The 21,468-nt window shown below is 46.8% G+C and overlaps 1 protein-coding gene across 6 annotated transcripts in view; it reads left to right on the top strand.

Moving 5' to 3' along the window:
* Positions 1-21,468, top strand: part of NEDD4L (NEDD4 like E3 ubiquitin protein ligase) — a 327,498-nt gene that overhangs the window by 265,709 nt on the left and 40,321 nt on the right. For 3 of the 6 annotated variants that reach the window (XM_032310031.1, XM_032310035.1, XM_032310029.1), the window contains 7 exons: positions 4,284-4,416; positions 5,544-5,720; positions 8,049-8,123; positions 9,748-9,807; positions 14,782-14,913; positions 15,394-15,513; positions 16,601-16,798. In XM_032310031.1, the coding sequence (XP_032165922.1) occupies positions 4,284-4,416; positions 5,544-5,720; positions 8,049-8,123; positions 9,748-9,807; positions 14,782-14,913; positions 15,394-15,513; positions 16,601-16,798 (895 nt within the window). The remainder of the gene's footprint in view (positions 1-4,283; positions 4,417-5,543; positions 5,721-8,048; positions 8,124-9,747; positions 9,808-14,781; positions 14,914-15,393; positions 15,514-16,600; positions 16,799-21,468) is intronic. The other 3 variants (XM_032310032.1, XM_032310030.1, XM_032310033.1) reach the window with 2 other exon arrangements.

Raw genomic sequence — 21,468 nt, 5'->3', positions numbered from 1 at the left:
TATTTGAGAGCATGGGCAGGGTGGGGGGCGGGTGGGATGGGGGCAGAGGCAAGGGAGAAGCAGGCTCCCTGCTGAGCAGGGAGCCCAACCTGGGGCTCGATCCCAGGACCCTTCGGTCATGACCTGAGCCGAAGACAGATGCTCCACTGACAGAGCCACCCAGGCGCCCCTACAAGTGTCTTCATTAAAAAGCTCGCTCTGTCTGAGGAAGTGAGACCCTGAAAACCCTATGCTAAAGCAAAGAGTTAAGGCCATCGCAGTGACTCTGGTCTCCAGTTCATGAGGCCTGTACTCCGAACTTGAACCGCCTGAAAAATCCGCGGTGACAGCTCGTTGCCCTCCGGCTGTTCTTGACGCTCCGGCACCCTGTCTCTTGCCAGATCCCCCACCCGCAGCCATGAACCCACAGTGTGTCGAGTGGCCGGACCTTTCTTCTCCGCCCTGTGGACGTGATGATGCGCCCCCCACCCCCGCCCCAGACCGGAACAGAGCTGGAAGGCCCCTGTTCTTCCGGCTGCCTTAGAGGTCAGCTTCCCCCAGCATAGCATGGAGCACACAATGCTCCCCCTTGCCAACTTGGAGCTGGGATGGTGTTTTCTTCCTCACAGATCCGCCCCTTAAGCGCCCGGCCCCAAGGAGGAGCTCAGCAAAGTGCCTCGTAACTGAATGAATGAGCACAGATGACTCACTTCGGAAAGTGATCCCGGGCACACGGTTTAGTGAACCGTCTAGGTCTGCATGTAGAATTCCAGGATGGAAGGCTGACGACAGAATGCTCCCAGCTCTCTCCAGATGGAGGGTGTCTTTTCAAACACCCCTAATGTTAGAATTCTCCTTGACCCTATTTAAAATGTTAGCTGTAAGCTCTTTACTGTAAAAAAAAAAAACACACACACACACACACACACACACAATTTTAGGGGCACCTGGGTGGTACGGTCCATCTGAGCACTGGAGTCCTGGTTTCAGCTTGGGTCATGATCTCGGGGTCCCTGGGACTGAGCCTCACGGCAGGCTCTGCACGGGCTTGAGGTTCTCTTGCTCTCTGCCCTCCCACTCGTGTTTTCTCTGTCTTTCTCCTCTCAGAATCTTTAACAAATACAATTTTTAAAACGTGCTGAAGGATTGAAATTAAGGTTTTAAATGAAGATGAACTTGAGACTGTAACAATTCCATTTCCTCTCTTTCTGAAATACTTCGTACATCTTCTGTCATATCAACAATGTTGTCCTTGTGCAGTAACTCCTCTATGGGAGTGATCTCAGGTGGATCTTCCTTGGCACTGAACTTGATAAGCTGATGGTTTATCTTGCCTTTTTCCACTTGTATATTTCCCATGAATATCAAATGAAGACTATGTCAATGAAGTCAGTGACTGAAGAATATTGAAGTAAGTTTGATAAAATATTGGCTTGCCCCCAGTAAAGTCATTTTTGTTTTAATCTTTCAGCTCAGAAATATTTTTAAACGTTCATCTTCCCATTAGTGACTCTTTAAATTTCCACTTTCAACAATCCTCACATTCAGTTGCTTAGTGATAACCAAAGGCCTTCTTTGTGTGAACATTTCCACTTTATCACTAAAGATGGTAAAAACCCAGGTTTGGAATTTCAAAATCAGAGGTATCTTCTCTGCTGTTTAGTTGTTTCTGGTTCACGCCGATTACTATTGTATGAGCTGGTGGGATAAGAAAGAGTTGCATAATTGATTTTAAGTGCACCCCTTTTAAAAGTAAGTCCTTCCAAAGCAATGGAATTTTACATACTTCTGAGAGACAGAAAATGTAGGCATCGTGGTATTAAAAGCTCATTTCTTCTCAACCTCTCAGAAGTCCCTGTAGCCTTGCAAGTATGCATTAGGACCTGGCACAAAGCACATGCACCTTAGTGACTCATTGTTGACTGAATAAATGTTGATTGGCCTGTCAAGTGAAGATTTACAATTTTGATGAAACTCTTATATACATAGAATATTTTAAAATAGGCCCGTCATAGGGTGCCTGGGTGGCTCAGTCAGTTAAGCTGGTGAGACCCTTCGGCTCAGGTCACAAGGGAGTCTGCGTGAGAGTCTTGCTCTCTGTCTCTCTCTGCCCTTCCCCCTCCTTGTGTCCATCTACCCACCCCCCCAAATAAATCTTAAAAAAAATAAAATTGAATTGAATGACTATGACAACATAAAATCACAAATGTTGATATTTTCTTTTCTAACCTGTCCAACAGAGTGTCTTTTTTTTTTTTTATAATCATTTTGTTTTGGTGGTTTCAGAAATACATTTGTATCCTTCTATGTCCCTTGATTTTAACTATTTTCTCTATAGCCAAAGATATTTCAGTTTTCTATTTTAGTCTAGTTATAGTTCAGTAGAACTAGAAAATATGCGAGATTTTTATTTCTGTTAAGAGTTCCAAAGTTTATGTATTGTGTATGCAGGTATAGGAGAACTTAATTGATTCAGATTTTAGTAAGGAATTGTCATTCTAATGCTGATTATATGGAAGCTGACCATATTACCATGTTTACCAGAAGCTATGTAAAAATGTTTGTTGGAAATATACTATTTCTGAAATGGGCTTTGAAGGGTTATTTATTTACTCATTCATAAGGTTTTATTTATTTGAGAGAGAGAGTCAGAGAGCATAAGTGAGGGAGAAGGAGAAGGAGAAGCAGGCTCCCCGCAGAGCAGGAAGCCCAACGTGGGGCTCCATCCCAGGACCCTGGGATCATGACCTGAGCTGAAGGCAGATGCTTAACCCGCTGAGCCACCCAGGCACACCAAGAGTCACCTATTTATTTGTAGGCAGTGGTATTCACTATTCCAGGGATCCAACAAGCTTTTTATTGGGATATAGTAAAAGTTAAAAAGTATATTTGAATATTTTAAAACCTGTGTTGTAGGAAGAATCTATGAAGAGGGCCCTTGATTAATACTCTCTTCCAGTTAGTCTGAAATAATGTTTTCAAATATTTTGAAAGGTTAACTTGCAACAATAATTTTTTTTAATTGAATAGGGTGTCTTATTCAAAGAGTTTTGAGTTTTCTCCAAAAAACATTTTGTTCTTTAAACTTCTGCTCTAAAAGCCAGCAAGTAGTATTTCTTCCAAACGGTGATTGCCTGTAATTTAACTGCAAAAATTTTTGAGATTGAATTGATGCTTTCAGAGCCTGAACTAAGATACATGACCAAAAAAAAGAAGAAGGGGGGAAAAAGAAAACCAGCACATGAAGTTACAGTATTCTTCAAATTTCCCTTCATTTGGGAAGTTACCACCTGATGTTTGTGTGAATTTTTAAAAGTGGTTTAAGAGGGAAAAATACGGTGTCCTGATTCAGAGATTCTGTCAAAATGTAACCCACGGGGGCGCCTGGGTGGCTCAGTGGGTTAAAGCCTCTGCCTTCAGCTGGGGTCATGATCTCAGGGTCCTGGGATGGAGCTCCACCCACATAGGGCTCTCCGCTCAGCAGGGAGCCTGCTTCCCCTTCTCTTTCTGCCTGCCTCTCTGCATACTTGTGACCTCTGTCAAATAAATAAAATCTTAAAGCAAAAATGTAATCCATGGCAACCAAAAAAATTCATGTTGGACCAGGAGCACTTTTCTCCAGATCTCAGCTTTGAGTTTGTCGTATTTCTATTCTTTGGCCAGTTAAAGACCAAAAGTTACTGCCTTGGCATTGTAAGTCTCTTTGTAGGGTCACCACCGACTGGCCCCAAATCTGAGACTGGTCACCTGTCCTTTGAGAAACCTGCCTTATCACTAGAGTAAACGGATAGAGGTCTGTGATTTCTCTCTCTCTCTTTTTTTTTTCTTTTTAAAATTCTATTTATTAGAGACAAAATGAGCAGTGGGAAAGGGCAGAGGGAGAAAGAGAGAAGCAGACTGCTTGCCGAGCAGGAAGCCCCATGGGGCTTGATCCCAGGTCTCTGGGGTCATGATCTGAGCTGAAGACAAGATGCTTAACCAACTGAGCCACCCAGGTGCCCCAGGGTTGTGATTCTTAAATACTAAAGTACCTTTTGCAGTTTATGACTGAAAAATACTCAGCCGTCACCCCGGATGCATTTCAACACTGTATTTGTTGGATTGAAATGAACCTGCAACTATACTTAGCCTGGCTTTGCAGGGAGAGTTCTCCTAGTTACCGGCCAGCTGGTTATCAGTGTCACACAGGATGACCCTGACATGTCTGTGAAGGGAAGGCCCATGGAGAGCGCTGGACTTTGGCCCAGGTGCCGGGGACCAGTGCGAGCTCTCCCGGCTCACTTACCCTTGCCCCACACCCCCAGGGACGTGTCCTCCGAGTCGGACAGCAACATCAGGCAGATCAACCAGGAGGCCGCGCACCGGCGCTTCCGCTCCCGCAGGCACATCAGCGAGGACCTGGAGCCGGAGCCCGGCGAGGGTGGAGACGGCCCAGAGGTAAGCTGGACCCCGCGGCCTCTGCGCAGCTTCTCTTTGTGTGCCCCAGGTTGCTTCCGAGTCCTTGGTTTTGCTCCGGGTAAATGCAGTCTAAAAACAGGCGATTGGGGTCTCCCGGCCCACTGACGAACATCAGGGTGTTCCTTCATTTAGGAAGTGCTTACAGGAGTTGTGTTTGATGAATACATGTGTCTGTGCATTACAGAAGGGAGTGACATTGTTTCTAATAGTGGAAATCTTGATACTTTCACTGTATAATGTACTTTTCCCCAGAGTCTGACCATATCTTACTGGATTACAACATGGTTGTCCTGTTTCTGTGGTTGAATGAGCTCTGTAACTTGTGTGGGTACCACGAGCTTTCACTGAGCGGTGTTGCCATCATCATGAAAGAGATTTATTACCAAGAAAACAAATTTGGGTGAATTTAGGAAGGTTTATTATTTTTCCCCTTAAATGTTTATGGTAAGTCACTAGAGGAAAAATTAGGAATTAAACAACAAATGAGCAATTTCTGTAACTCCATGCAGCCTTAACCAACTCAGTTTCCTTACTAAAAATCCATTCTTTCTAGCCCGTGTGTTAGGAAGAGGATCATTCACAAAATGTTCCAGTGCTCAAATTTGGAACAGCAAAATTAATGATGATTAATTCACTAGAAGTTACTTAACATCACTTTTTAATTACAGCTTATAGCATCTCTGCTGTTTTCATTTTGACTCCTCAGCAGTAAAAGAAAATCCCTGAAAATCGTGAATGCATTCCTGAGAACATTTTAACCCATGCATGTAGTCCCTCCTGCTAGAAGTGAGTCACTGCTCGGAGGGGTGGTGGTATACAGTGGTTAAGAACACAGCCCCTCAAGCCAGGCTTCCTTGGATCCATGCCTGGCCCTGCCACTTCCTCCCTCTGTCCTCTTTGGCATGTTACACTCTGTGCCTCGGTTTTCTCATCTGTCAGTTAGGGTAGTAGTCACATTTTCCTTGTGGTTATAGAAAAGGTTGTGTGTCTTCTCAGTGCCGGGTGAATGTTAATTATAGTTAATATAATGGTGGTTGTTGTTGGCAAGGTGACGAGAGGATCCCTTGTTCCTGCCATTGACCCCTGCGTCTCTCGTTCCTTGATAGCCTTGGGAGACCATTTCCGAAGAAGTGAACATCACTGGGGACTCCCTCAGTCTGTCACTGCCCCCACCGCCGTCCTCTCCAGGGTCTCGGACCAGCCCTCAAGAGCTGTCTGAGGAACTGAGCAGAAGGCTTCAGATCACTCCAGACTCCAATGGGGAGCAGTTTGGTTCTTTGATTGTAAGTGATGGTCCTGTTTGAATGAGAAGTTGAGCAAATGTTTTCCCGTTTCTTACTGCCTTGAGAGAGTCTTGTGTGCAAATAATGATCAGGATTCTGCCAGCTCCCAGAGAACTCTTATATTTTCCAAAGCTCTGCCTTTCCTAAGAGGACGATACCAAAATTAGTCCAAGCAGGTGAGACTCTGTCTTGATTTGTTAGAACTCAAGTAAGTAAGAGTCCATGACTTTTTTTGTTTTTACCAGCTATGACCCTGAATGTCTTTTCCCAGCCAAAGGCTCATAAATAGTACCTTCATTACAAAAGTGGTAGTTCACACTGGGACCTGAGCCATTGAGCCTCTTAATGAGTTCTCTTAATGTGTACTCTGCTGCACCCTTCATCATTCTCATGTCACAGATGAGGCATGATGTCGAAGGGACCCATCCAAGAGAAAGTTAGAATGGGAGACAGAAGACGTCCCTTAAGTCCCAGAGAACAAATCCTTACGAAAGATTATGAAGTTGTGGCAAGGACCTCAGGGTAACATTTGAACTCGGGTTCTCCACCATTGGGGAGCCTCTTTCTAGAAAATTCGGATGGGGCCGAGCCCCAGTAAGAAGCAGCATGAAGTCCTCCCTGTTTGCCAACAGAAAACCGTGCAGAAAAGCCCATAGGAAAAAAACCTGCTTGTATATAAAGTTGAGAACAAATGCAGTCTGAATGTTTCTCAAGAAATTGAACGTAAAGATGTGTTATAGTAAATGATAGTAGTCACTCCACTGAAAATGGCATCCTAGGAAAATAGTCGTTATTACAGCCACAGCAGACGGTAGTGGATGGGACGACCTCGTCAGTTGTAAAAGCGCGTGAGTGTTCAGAGTCATTGTCCTTCAGTTACGGTGTTTTCATTTAAAGACACCATTGGCCTATATTGTATGAGTCGATGTGATTACTCACCTAATGGGGCTTTATATTAAAATACTGTAAATGTCTTTTAGAGAGAGAAACACCACTGAGATAAAAAAAATTTAATACTAAAAGGACAGGGGAAGAAATTATGTGTGGGATATTTGCATTGGTGAAACTGTTGCTGGGGAAACGACCTAAGCAACGAAGCCATATTTAAAACCTATAAAAGGTAGTAAGTAATGCAAGAACCACAGCAGGTGTCCACCTCTAGTCTACCAAGTAAAATAATCAGCATTTTCTTCACCATTAGTATTAAGTTAGTATCTCCACTTATTTTTATGGGTACCTGCCTGCATTTAATTATTCAGGTGCATAAAATACTTTCAATATCCAAGTGCAAACAAACAAACAAAAGATCCAAGTGCTGGAGTCTGTATTATTTTAAGATTGTTTTGAGTCTAATTCAGCGATTAAGAATGTCTTGGGAAAAAAAGAATACGGGACTCTTGGATTTTGCTTCTCAGGGTCACTCCATATTCAAAGACAGTAGCATGCCCTTTTACTAGTGAAGGGATCCTTCATGCTAACCATCGTGGAAGGGCATGAATAGGGCGCCATCACTGAGGCAGAGTCTATGACTTTACCCCACTTCACTTACCATTGCAGAATACCGTGAATCAGGGAGTGCTACGCACACACTTCTCCCACGGGTGAACCAGTTGCTGATTAGACACGTGGCCTGTGTGTGTGTGGCCTACTGCTGTTCCCTGATTGGACCTGTGAGGCTTTTTTCCTCACAGTACAGATTAATGGAAACGAGCGGAGGACCATGATACATCGCACATTCGATGCTCTAGCTTCACGTCCCTATTTTCCCTTACTCCTGTTCTGTACGACTTCAGCTCCATTTGGAAGCCAAAATGATAAATGCGTGAGCCTTAAAAGTAGCGCAGGAGCGCGTCTGAGTTCTCTGGACTTTGACTCCAGCTGACCCTGTCGGTAGAAACGTGCACGCAATGTCTGATGACCACGTGTCAGTATTTGGTCGTCTGTTCACGGCTCACGGGAGCTTACCCCGCGGGCGCGTCCCAGAGCAAAGCAAGGACTGCTGGCTTCCCGTTTCCATTCGTAGAGCAGCACGGGAGCCTTACACTGACCTCTTGAGTCCCCTTTCTTGTTTTGGCCTCTCTCCTATTTTTGCTCTTCCTCCTTCCCAAGGACCAGTGAGAATTCCAGTCCGCCCAAAGCACTTGAAAATGCAAGATTACTCGACTGCTGGATTACTTACCGCGTGGCTCAGGAAAGCTGGTGTCTCGTTTAATTATCTTCTGATACCAAAGAGCGCTCGGGAGGCTTGAGGGACCTTTTTCTTAAGCCAGCGAACCTTGTTGCTGTGCCTGTGTTTTCATAATGCTCCGTGTCCTTTCCTCCCTTCAGCAGAGAGAGCCGTCCTCAAGGTTGCGGTCCTGCAGTGTCACGGACGCGGTCGCCGAGCAGGCTCATCTACCACCGGTAACCACGCCCCCCGCCGGTCCCTGGTTGGCTGACGCGGCTTGTATTTGAAATCATCGGGGCTACGGAGGAAGAGTTTTTCCTGTGCAAATCCATTCTCTGGTGGAATGAGACCTTAGGCTTTCCTAGCAAATTGCCCAAGGAGAGTGGATTTCTAATAACTCAGAGTTACTGCCACAAAGGCTCTGAAATGCTAAAAACTTTGCATCGCTTTGCTTTTCCACCCAAATGAATACCAGATTCTGATGTGCTTACCTGACTTAAACTACTTAACCAGAAGCATGCTTTAATAATTCTTTTCTTTTTTTAAACTTCATTTAGTCACTAACACTGTGCTCCAGTGAGCTGTATCTCAAGACCGTTCTGAATCCCTTTGAACAGGAAGAACTCTTCTGGGTTTGCGGGGAGCGGTTCTTTCCCATCACTAATGGCCTAAACTCTTAACCCACAAAGCACCTGTACCTTCTCCGGAAAGGCAGCTCTACTGACTAAAGAAATGGCTGTAATTTCCCACCCTCCCACCATGTTCAGCACTACCAGTAAATACGGGAGAATGAGGAATGTTTGTCAATATAGGACAAAAATAAGAATGAATATTCAAATTGGAAGGCAGACCAGGACTGCCTTGGGAGAGGTTTGGCGTATGCAGTAAAAAGATTTTTGTAAATTTGTTTCTTTTGGAGGAGAAACTATTTTGTGGTTTTAGCATGTTCAGCTCGTTGAACCTTGACCAGTTTTTGTTTTTTATTAGTACAAACCTTTGCTCATTTGGGGGGACTAATACTTTATCGTGTATGAAGTTAAAGGAGAAAAAGATAGCACTTATAAGTTTTTGCAATCATGGTATCTTTCTGTTGTGTACATTTTTATTCCAAAGCATGTTGCTGCCCATGGTTTTTATGGTGACTGAATGAATTCACGAGTGTGCTGGTGAGCTGAGTAGTCAGTACAGTACATTCCGTTGTGGCGCACATAGAATGGGCTGGATCGTCAGAAGCTTGACAACAAGAGCATCCTTTCTGAGATGGTTTAGTACAGGCCTCCCCCAAAGACCAGAGTACTCCGCTGTGATCGCCTGGGAAGGGGATCCTGCTCAACCTGATGATTCTGTGATTTTCCTGGATGAATTAATGGCACTTTGCCTCCTTTTCAAAAATCAATGTCAATTTTATCTATCAAAGAGCTCACTCTCCTGGAAAACTGTTGATTCCTCCCTCTTTCCCTGTACTCTGTAAAGCTGTCAACTCACTGATCACTGGTGGCCAAACTACTCAAATTATGAGTTTGGCGGATTTTAAGAGTCTGCCTAATTATTTAACAATAGGGGGGCAAAACCAGAGTGGTTGTTTCAAGTAAGACTTCTCGCATTCCTGAGGTTGCAGTCCATTTTTCCCCAAATCATGGCTTCAGCCTGAGCCTTCTCTGGGTGGGAGGGTGATCGTGTCCCTCTTTTTCTCCCGGTCATCAGTGAGTGGTTGCCCAGCTTTCTTTGGACAGGGTGGATTTCAGGGATTCTGATTCATATCACCTGCCTTACTGGCCTCAGCAGTGATTCCTGATTCAGTAAGCAATGGGTGGTCTTCCTGATAAGTGCATTTCACTGATGTGAATTGTCATTCAACAGCCCAGCGCCCCAGCTAGGAGAGCGCGGTCATCAACTGTCACAGGTGGTGAGGAGCCAACGGTAATGATGCCCTTGATCAGACATGATAGCAATACTGGGGGTTTCAACATTTTGTATAATGGTGACTATACCTTTTTTGGATAAGCTCAGCTTCTTCGTGCTATAGAGCTGTACATGCTGTAAACCTCTCACATTGTTTAAAGGTAGTTAAAACTATGATTTTTCATTTCATGTAGCTTTATTGGGAATACTGTGTCAGACTTCGATAAAGAACATTTAATTTTATTTAAAATATATTTCTGGGACACCTGGGTGTCTCAGTTAAGCATCCAACTCTTGATCCCTGCTCAGGTCTTGATCTCAGGGTCATGACTTTAAGCCCTGCATTGGGTTCTACACTGGGCGTGGAGCCTACTTAAAAAGAATAGAAAAGAAAATACTTCTGCCACACTTGCTTTGGCAGCACATCTACTAGAATATATTGCTACCTTTAATGTTTGTATTCCTGGTCAGCTTTTCTTGTTTGTTAGACTACTTGGGTAAAATAATAGGTTTGGAGGAGAATAGAGAAGCCACAGGAACGATACGCAGTTACGCTGTGGATTATGGTCTTGCACACGGCCCGCCTCTCTTGCCTATTTCCCATACCAGATTTTACATGCTGCGCTAGATTTACTGTGTCGTGAGCATGAACTGGTGACCCTGCTCTGCCACAAGGGTCTCTACTCAGAGGAATGAACAAGCGTTATATAATTTGGGGGCAGAGATGAAGGAACGTGTTTAAGAAGTTTAAAAGGTCTAGGGGAAAAAATAGTTTCTCTGAGCCAAGTATACGTTACTCTTATTGATTATTTTAAGTAATTTTTAGCATTCATATTTTGGGTGACTTGGCTAGGACTATGTACTTCAATTGCCTGGTTTTTGCTTGACCCCCAGAGACTGGCTCAGCTTCGAGTTTAGCTTTGATCTCCTGTAGCTCTTAGAAGAATTTTCCTTACTGTGTCACCATTGTTAGGTTTGTTATAACACCTATTACTTGAGAATACCTTTAAATACACATGCGATTGCTGATTTTTGGCAGGACATGGACGTAAAGGAATAATTCAGTTACATTGTTAGACTTTAATGCTCAGTATTGCGCACAGGAAAATCAGATTGGCATGCAACAAATACGAGCCCAGTGTGAGGTATTGAACTGTAGTGATTTCTGTGCAAGTCAGTCTGTTGAGTGCCCAGGCTCAGCCTCCAGTAGAATTGAAGAAATTCTAAATGAACTAGTGCATTTCCTACTGTGCATGAGTAACTTTTACCAGAAGCAGAAATTTCAAGGTGGACAAGATCATGTCATTAAAGAATTCCAGTAGAATTCAGGGCTCTTGAGCATTCTTTGTCACCCATTTTTGCATTTTACAGGAGCCTTGGAATCTGCTGTTAGCACTGGAGTGTTGTGATAGCTGAGGATATTAAGCGATAGGATAAACCAAATTTTGAGAGCCCTGGGCTCCATGGTGAGAGGTACTTGGCGGGACAGAGTGACCCATCTTAATGAGGTCCTGTGGCCCCTGCCACTACCGTGTCTGTGCCCTCCCCCAGCCGTGAATTAAAAATACATGTTTGGTTTTATTTTTAAGGACTGGGTAGTAGTCCTTCCTAAATGCTTTCCTGCTCTCATGTTTCCCACATACCTGGTGACCTTTCGGCTGCCGTACGCCAGCGTACCTGATGGCTGCATTAGAAACTGAGGTTTGATGAAAGTATGTTTTTCAATTCCATCTCTCCTCTGTACATCCTCTCCTGCCCCTGCCTGCCAGCCCCACGTGTTCTGTCTCCTGCCGGAGCTACCCTGGGACCTACCCTCTCCCTCCATCCCCCTGTGCTCCCGCAAACACACGTGGCACATGTGCACACATGCAGCTGGGATGTCGTGTACACGTCACGTAGCACCTCAATATTTTTCACTTGTGGTCCTTCCTCTGGGACCTGTTAATACCTACTATTCAGCGATTGAATGTTTGTCGGTTTGTATCATTTTCCCCCATCGGGGAGCATTCAGCTTACCCATATCCTCCTGGGGTAGGTTGCGTTAACCCTCCTGGGGAACATTTCTTCCCATGGAAGTGCTTTGACTGTTGCAGCCTTAATGAACAGCCCCTGGTTCTCACCTGCGGACCCACAGCCTTTTGTTTTGAGAACAAACACTGGTGTATACGCACACACGGTACACACTGGGGTTGCTTTCCGGCTGGCCATGCAAACTGGCCTGCTCTAAGATAAAAGGGAGAGAGATAGTCTGGTCCTTCTGGACTTCGCTGTATATACCTAAAAATACACTGAGTTAACAGTATGGTAGGGTGTGAGCAAATCTTGGGGAATCTGTGATAATACCAAACTGTTGATCATCTTTAAAAAGCAGATTGAAACTTTTGCAGTTTACACGTAATGGATTTCTCTGTCTTAATGAAATAAATGGAGCCACTAGGATAGGCTGGTTGGCCGTGCAGACACAATTGTCTGTTCAGATGAAAAGCTGGAAATTGTTTAATTGCTCACTGGCACTTTATAACTTGTCTCTTGATTGATTAACTTGCCTCTTGAAGACCTCTGGAACGCACATGTGAACACACACACGCAGCAGCAGCAGAAATTGGATTTTGGCTCCAGGGCTGGGTCTGTTGTACGATCTGCCTGGAGAAGCTGAGTCCTGGCTCGTCCCTGGCTGCATGCAGGGAGAGCAGTGTTATGGGTCACAAATGCTGCTGTTCTCGCAAATACGGTGTTCTCCATGGCCGTATAGAAAGAAATCCATAAAGACGGATTTGAATAACACTGTCTCATATAAATGGAGCTAGAGTATAGGTTGCCCATTCAGTTCTCAGTACAAGGTAAAATGAGCCTGTTCATCAGAATCACTCTTCTCTCCTGCACTCTTAGTTTCCAGAAGCTGATTAGTCCCATTAACTGGATCTGTGAGAGGAACCCGGTACAGGAGGTCTTAACCGCTTTCGAATTTGATTCTGAGATTAACCATGGTACATCCAAGTTTATATTGTTTACGGTGTCTCCCCATAAGTACTCTTCCAGGAATTCTGTCACTTTAATACTATCTTGATGGTTTCCAGAACAGAGCTTTCAGAGTGCAGATCTGATTTCCTCTCCCCAAACTTAACTCAGTTGGGAGGAAAACCTGTATATTCCATGCAGGATTCCGTTTAGCCCAAGCGCTTAGGGCCGTCATATAAGCAACAGTAGGTCAGGGATGGATGGCGGATACTTTGCCAAAAATAAGAATTGATCACTTTGGTTATAGCGCGGGTTCTGACTCAATTCAGCAGAGTCCAATTTTTGTAGTTCCTGGAGAAAAAGTAGCCTAGAAATAGCTCTTTTGGATGGGTGCCCCAGCAAGGAAAGGTGGGAGATTAGAGCTTGAGGCTGCAGATGAATTCATCTGTCTTCAGTCCTCACAGAAGACTCGAGTCTGCATGTTGACATCACTTCTTCTCTTGCGGCCCCACACCTACATCACGACCCAAACGGTCTCACAGTCTGGAAGGTACCATTTAGGACCTTCAGGACTTCATCTGGGAAGAGGTCAGGAAAATAGTTACTGTAGTTTGAGCCCAAAGTCCTCTTACAGATAATCTTGCATTGCATGGGAAACTTGTTTTAGAAATAACCATTGAGGCAGCTGCTTCGTGGCTTAGTTTTTCTCTGGGATGTGCTGTCAGGCTCAGAGAGTAGAATATTGAGGCTCAGGAACTGTACTCCCCAAAGTACATGGCCGTGAAGTTGAGCGCGCTTTCCAGTTCACGATTGTGCAGTGGCCCACGGGCCCTCCGACCGGGACCCGCCTCGTCAAGGCACAGCGTTGGTAGTGACCTGGAAAGACAGGATGTGCACATGGAGTTGGGCTCAGAGACTTACCTTCTCACCCTGACACCCACCTGGTAAAACACCCAGAGGTTCCAAGATCCTGATGAGGGAAGATGCAGCTTGTTTTGTCACCTCAGGGAGAGATGATTCCTGATGTATGGCCTCCTGCAGCTTCGGTATTCTCCCAGCAGCCTTGGTGGCCGCGGTTAGCTTGTTTCTGAGTCGCCACCCTTGGGGTAGCACCCCTCGCTCATTTCCAGAACTTCTGTGCCGCATCCAGGCACCCAGCACTTCCGGGACAGCGCGGACCTCCAGGGTCCATGTCCTTTTCCGTGAATCTGAAACATCCTTGCTGTTCCCATGTTCCTCCGCCCAGGCCAGCATTTCTCACACTGCTTCCTGCAAGCAGAAGTGTCTCAGGAATCGGTCTCACTTGGACGATGCTGGTGCAGTCACTCTGGACCGGACGAGTCTCTGAACCCAGAAACTGTGTGTGCTGCTTTCACCCTTTTAAAGAGAGACAAGCTCGGTGTGGGAGGACAGGGACAGGTGGAGCCCCGATTCTCCGTGTCCTCTGGAATTCTAGCCTTAGCTGGCCCCGCCGACTTCCTGATGGGGGCAGCTGAGCTGTCCTGGTGGGGCTTCATGACTGCGTGCCCTGGTATGCATGGCTAGAGGGGACTCGTTTTTGTCCCTGAAAGCTATCGTGGCAGGTTCTAAGCTGATGGAGACTTTAGGAATTAGGAGAGCATCTCCATGGCAACTATATTGAGGGGAAAAAGTGTTCCGAGCATCCCTCTCTTGGTAACCTTTGACAGTTTGAAATAACTTTAAAGCTCTTTGTGGTTTGACAGTAAAATCTAGTAATGGAAACAGATTGTAGGTTTCTCTTACGATATGAGCAACAGTTCTTTAAGGGTTCAGGCCTTTACAGTGGACTTCAGTAAGACTTTGGGCCTTGTGGCTGTGTGGGGGTTCATCTTATAATAGATGGGAAGCTGTTGGAAATCCGTTGCCTTCTTTCCGGACACTAATGTTTTCAGTACAAGTGAAATTAAATTACCTAGTCTAGAAAAAGTAATTCTCTGGGTGGACGTTACTTTATTAAACTGATGAGAAAGCAAATGCAGGATATTAAATAATGATGATTTCTTACACAAACAGCCATCAGTGGCCTATGCGCACACCACACCGGGCCTACCTTCAGGCTGGGAAGAAAGAAAAGATGCTAAAGGACGCACATACTATGTCAATCATAACAATCGAACCACCACTTGGACTCGACCTATCGTGCAGGTACGCAGACCGTCTACAACTACAGTCTCAGGTCGTAGAAGCCAAAATGTCGCAAGCTCGCTGTTCCCGGGGTGAATGTGTTGTTCTAAAGGACCCATGTTTAGGAAGATGTTCTCACAAAGAAAATGTGTGACTCTAAGCCTGATACTTGCCTGAGGGAGAATTCGGTCCGCAGATCAGTCCATCCCTAGAGCTGGTCTTAAAGTGGGGCGTGAGAGCCTGTCACAGTGTGTAGCTTCTCTCCCTGCCACCCTGTATTCCCCAGGCTGGTTCTTACGCTGGGCTGGTGATTCATTTGTTTCCTTTGAATGTGTTCCTCCATCCGTGCCCCCCATCATTAGGTTTAATCATTTCCTCCACGCTGGAAATCGGCCAGGCCTCTTATTAGTGCTGGCTGCCTTGTTGTTTGGGTCCACGCTCCCGATCACTCACACAGGGGGAGCCTCCCGCGAACCTAACTTGTTTTTGCCTCCAAAATAGCTCGCCGAAGACGGTGCGTCGGGATCCGCCACAAACAGTAACAACCACCTAATCGAGCCTCAGATCCGCCGGCCCCGTAGCCTCAGCTCGCCGACCGTAACCTTATCCGCCCCGCTGGAGGTGAGAAGGCTGCCTGGTGCTCTCACCGGGTCCCTCTGTCCCGGCACTGCTCGTGCTCCTTGCTCATCTCACTGGGTTTGAGTTCTGTAGCCCCGGTGCTCTCTCTGGTCAGTCGTGGTGTCCGTGGTGCGGGACGCCCTCGTGCAGGCTTCCCTCGTCCGTCCTTCATGCTTCTCTGTGCCGCCCGGCTCGCACCCGTGGCTGCCCACCTGAGTCCCACTCTCATTCGGCGGCCGCCACGGGTCTCCGTGCTGGAAGGGGACGCGTCTCTTCCACACGGCTCCATTCTCCTTGTGTTTGCTCTTGGCCGCGTGAATAACTCTCTCTCTCCGAGACCGATGCCTCCATTGTGTTTTCAAACACGGCTGTGGCTTTGATCATTTCTCTTTTTTTCCTTTCAACTGTAGGGCCTGTCGCCGTACAGGCATCGTGTTTCTGATGCACACTCGCATCTCGAAGCCATGGCTGGGCATCTGCTTGTGCTCCCCTGTTTGTGTTGGTGTTGGTGCCCTCCCTTCACTTCACGAGTGTCCGAGTTAGAGAAGTCAGAGAGTGAATGTGTGAAGTTCTGACCTTGACTGTGTCTTAGAGCTAGCCGTGGGCCCCATCCCGGGGCTCCTAGTGCTGACGACTGGGAGTGGATGTGCTCACTTCCCAGCTGGGGTGTAAGTGCTGCGGGTGCCCCGTGCTCGTCTGACAGCTCTCTCCGTGGGTGCAGGGTCTTCTCTCTCTGCTCTCGAAACTGCCTCCCCCTTCCTCATTAGACTGTGAGCTCATTACGAGCAGGGGCACGCATTCCTCCGCCCTCTGTAAGATTTCCATCGTGTTCACCACAGAACCATGTTTTGAATGTGTACTGAGTAAGCCGTCCAGTGACCTTGGTTGTAAGTACTTAATATTGTGTGTTTAACCAGCCGAGAAACTTGGAAGGTTAGATAGGTTGAAAAGTAAATGGATGACAGAAACAGGTTTCAGGAGCTTCTCTGTCGTGCCTCCAAAGAGGAGCGTTCCTTGTGTACCCAGGTCCATTTTGAGACCTCCGGAAGAGCCCCTGGTCAGCGTTCTAATGCTCCTTATTATTCCTTAGGGCGCCAAGGACTCGCCCATACGCCGGGCTGTGAAAGATACCCTTTCCAACCCACAGTCCCCACAGCCATCACCCTACAACTCCCCCAAACCACAACACAAAGTCACACAGAGCTTCCTGCCGCCCGGCTGGGAAATGAGGATCGCGCCCAACGGCCGGCCCTTCTTCATTGACCACAACACAAAGACTACAACGTGGGTAAGGCTGCTGGTTTCATTTGGTTCCGTTTTCGTCACGAGGTCTACCATGGGGTCCGATTTCCTTCCTCAGGAGCGCTGCTTCTTGGAGGGAAGGTTCCCTGGCCCTGAAACACAGCCCCAAGGGGACCTCCTCAGCCTACATCTGGACGTAGCTTGGCAGGGCCGGTGGGGGTGGGGGGTGGTGAGGAGGGGGCCTCTGGGCTCAGGTTTGTGGCTGCCTCTGGGATTGGCACCATTCCTTCATAGGACTCCTGGAAGGTTCTAGTCCTGACAGTTTATCATAGTGGGCAGAAAGGTGTCGTGCTCCCCAGGGCCAGGAATTTGATATCATGGCTTCATTTCCCATGATCCTCTAATTTTATTAGGAGTTCTAATCTTTTTTTAATCATTTCTCCTCATCAGTTTTTTTCTGCATTTCTGTTGACATGATCACCTTTATTTGATGTGTCCTTTTAGTCTTCACTGTTCATGTCACATTCATGTTTTATACTCCTGTCCTCTGTCTCATTCCTTTGATTGGGTGTTAAGAGATGTACCGAGGACTTCAGTTGTAAATTTGATAGATCTTTCTGGTGAACGTTTTGTCAAAACTGATTTCTTCTGGGCGCCTGGGTGGCTCAGTTGGTTAAGCGACTGCCTTCAGCTCAGGTCATGATCCCAGGGTCCTGGGATCGAGTCCCACCTCGGGCTCCCTGCTCCACGGGGAGTCTGCGTCTCCCTCTGACTTTCTCCCCTCTCATGCTTTCTCTCACTGTCTCTCAAATAAATAAAATCTTAAAAACTGATTTCTTCTGATGCTGTTGCTCTACCACGTGCCCCTGAATCCTGCAGGAGAGACAATCTGTTGGATTAACGAACACGATGAGATGAATCAGAGGTGCCCATGTATATCTCTGTATGCCTCAGTCCGTCTTTCATTCCTGAGCTGAATTCGTGGTGTCTTATTTAACATAGCATGTAGGTCCTTTTTAGAAGTCAGTGGTGTGTTTCTGCTCTATTGGTCTATAGACCTATGATTAAACCGCACTTGGTTTTCTTGTTTCTATTTCTGATGCCACAGGAAGTGTTGCTTTTCTTCCTGTCCTTTGTCTCCCTGCCTAATTCTCCGGGAGAATTAGGAGCTTAAGTCTGTCCTGTCTGTCATCTGTACTGGTTGAGTTGGGGTGATGGTTGCTGGCCCAGCCATGTGGGCTTCCAGTGAACACGTGTAAATTCCCACTTTCAGTGAAGGCACCAAGTGTTGTGTACAGTTGACAGAACAGTAGTGTTGTGTTAGGAAAGAGGCCTGGACCACAGGGCCAGTCACTCCCACTTGGACCATGGTGTCCATTCACTTAGTCCCTAAAGGGTTCACACACGAACATCCGCAGTGCGTCTCCACAAGGACATTCTCTGCCTTTGGGGCAGGACCGTGCCTTTCATGGCGGGGCATCCAGTGTGCTTGGTTCCTGCCGCTGAAGGCTAATAGCCACCGCTCCTCCCCCCCTCCCCCACAGGGACAACCCCGCCACAGGGACAACCAAAAATGCCACCATATGTTTTAAACAGTCCTTACAGAGACCCACTCAAAGTTCTTTTTCGGAGGTGAGGGGAATTCATCACGGAGATCTGGTGACATTTCATTTAACGAATTCACAACCGTTCCCAAGGCCCGTGGTAGCGTGTCGCTCTGTCCAACGTGCCTTTTCGCCCAGAAATAATATGACAGGATTGTGGGCAAGTTGAGAATGAAAGATAGGCCGCTCTTTGGAAAAGACAGTCATAGAGAGAAGTCTTTAGGCCTTTCTTTCCCTAGTGGATGTGGAACCTGTGGTTGTCATGCTGTGTTTTCCAGCCCAGAGCCAGAAACGGGAGCTCCAGACATAGGGTGGGTGTTGTCGGAGGAGACGGATGAGCTAATGTACGGGCCGCTGTGCTCCCCACCCAACCCCCAAGCTGCAGGTGGAGGCATTCGAATGAGCTTAGCAGTCTGGTCTCCGCACCTTCTCGTCATTGTTCACGCCACAAGTGCCGTGGAATTACAGCTGGCGCGGGTTTCTGTCAAACCTGCACACCAGCTTTGTCTGTTGCCTGCATCGTTGCTGAACAAACCCCACGTTGAATTTCCCGTTGCCCCTTTCCACCCAGATCCTTGCTGTTGACTCATGTACTCATTGCACATTTCAGTATGTTAAACCAGTGTTTTGTTGCTGCTGCTGCTGTTGAAAATCCTCAGGGTAACAACTAGGAAGTCCTCCGGTGACTCCCCTTCCCCATTCAGCTCGGAGGTGCTGGGCCAGTGACATCCCCCATTCTAGAAAAGGCCTGTACAGAGTGCCCTCCGTGGAAGGCATTCTCTCCCCTGCCTCTCTGTTTTGATGAAAGACGGAGGGAAGGGTAAAAGACGGTTTTCAGCTTAGAATCTGTTTGGAGTTTGTGTGTGTGTGTGTGTGTGTGTGTGTGTGTGTTTTAAGAGAACAGCATAGCTATTCTTGGAAGGTGAGCTTTATAATGGAAACAGGAAGAGAAACTGGTAGGACAGGTTGGGAATTATGAGAGCACTGGTCCTTCCTTAGGGACCTGCTTGTAGGTCTTTCTTCCTGCATGTAGCCAACAGCACGAAAAGATACAGGTCGACGTGTCCCCTCGTATACACTGATAGGGGCAGATTCCTTTTGAAGTCTATTTATAAAACACAGCCTTTCACACAGCGGGTAACGCAGGCCGGGTGCCAGCAGTCTGTCCGGGATAAGGTCAGACCACATCCAGGGGGCATCACTGTGTCCCCACCTGGGTCCTCAGGGCCAAGGATGCGTGCTGGAGGCCACCAAGTGTCTGAAGGCAGATGACAGACACGAGGCCCTCAGGTCGCTCGTTCTGCTAAGGAAGCAGCTGGAAGTGTGCGTATGTAAGAGTGCATTTATGTCTTCTGGAGGATAAAGTGTTGGCTGGTTTTGTAGCGAGAGAGAATGTATGTACCTTCAGTCAGTGGCAGGTTTGTTTTGTGCCCAGGTCCAGCCTCATAAACCTGGTTGTTGACTTCTCCCAGGAAGGAAAAATCACAGCTGTTGATTTGACCCAGCCAGCCCTGTGGGGCCTTGGCTGCCTTCACCTGCTCCACCAGCTTGGGGGCCAGTGGTTCACGGGACTCCCCGTGGCGGAAGGGGCAGGGGGAGGAGGGGGTGGCTCAGTAGCGCCCTCTAGATTGAGCCTATAGAGCTTGGTGAAAGGCAGGTGCTGCCATTGTTCTGACTTCCGGTGGTATAATAAAATAATAGAACCCCAAGGGTATCCAGCCCTCACAGTCTACGAATTCTGGGTTTCCATGTCAGGCCATTTTAGCAGACCTGCAAAATTGAGTTTTCTGCATCATGCTCCTCATCCTCACACCCCCGCACTTTTCTCTAACTTCACCAGCTGCTTTCTGTTTGAGTGTCCTTAAAACCATCAGCTTTTTACTGACTGTCTCTCACAGTAGCCTCTGTGTGTGAGGGCGGCAGGGCGGGGTTGCATGCGGCATCCGAGAGCTCGCATGGTCAGCAGCTGGGAAGGGGTTACCCAGGGGGCCTGTGGTGGGCATCTCCGGCGCCAGCTCAGAGCTGGCTCTCAGTGGGTGCTCCCAAGTTTTTCCTCTGTCCACAGTCAACCTGTCAGAAACCTTTACCCAATTTCCAGCTTCTTGGACCTTACAAATCCAGAATCTTACTGTGTGTGTTTACTATACTGCTTGTGTTCCAGTATACAGCAGAATACGGGACCGATTGCATGCCTCTCATTGCACTTTAAAAAGGGTGTCAGTGAGGGGCGCCTGGGTGGCTCAGTGGGTTAAAGCCTCTGCCTTCAGCTCAGGTCATGATCTCAGGGTCTTGGGATTGAGCCCCACATCAGATCTCTGCCTGCCTCTCTGCCTACTTGTGATCTCTGTCTGTCAAATAAATAAATAAAATCTTTAAAAAAAAAAAAATCAGTGAGGTTCAGGGTCAATAGCTATCATAAACTCCTGACACAATTTACTTCTTCAGGTAGTTTGGTCTAGTGAATAGAAAGTCGAGGTTGGCTTTTGGGGGTTTGTTTTTTGCTTTTTTAATAGACTTAGCCAGTTCCAAAAATCTGTCGCTTTGTTATAATCCAGTGATGCTAACAGCTTACACTGTTGAATTGGGAAATATTTTTAACAGCTCTCTCGGAGTATAACTTATGTGTCCTACAGTTCACCTGTTTAAAGATACACAAGTGGGTGGTTTTTAGACCATTAAATAAATATGTGCGACCCTCACTGTAATCAGTTTGAGGGCATTTTCATACCCATCAGCTGTCATAAAGTGATTTTTATTATTTTCTGAGGTTTATACCAGTTATTTCATTTTCTTGTGGCCTTAGGAAAGTGGTGAGGCAGAAGACCTTTTAGTGATTTGCCAGCAACAAAGGCTTTCATATAATTGAAATAAAGGGGTTTTTTTAGGTTTCCTTTTGTTGTTGTTGTTGTTGTTTTTAAGATTTTATTTATTTGACAGAGAGAGATCACAAGCAGGCAGAGAGGCAGGCAGAGAGAGACCAGGGAGGAAGCAGGCTCCCTGCTGAGCAGAGAGCCCGACGCAGGGCTCAATCCCTGGACCCTGGGATCATGACCTGAGCCGAAGGCAGAGGCTTTAACCCACTGAGCCACCGAGGCGCCCTGTTGTTGTTTTT

This window comes from Mustela erminea, chromosome 13 (assembly GCF_009829155.1).
Source record: "Mustela erminea isolate mMusErm1 chromosome 13, mMusErm1.Pri, whole genome shotgun sequence".
Classification (NCBI taxonomy): Eukaryota; Metazoa; Chordata; class Mammalia; order Carnivora; family Mustelidae; genus Mustela; species Mustela erminea.
The sequence above is the reverse complement of the archived record's forward strand: the minus strand, read 5'-3'. Positions and strand labels throughout refer to the sequence as shown.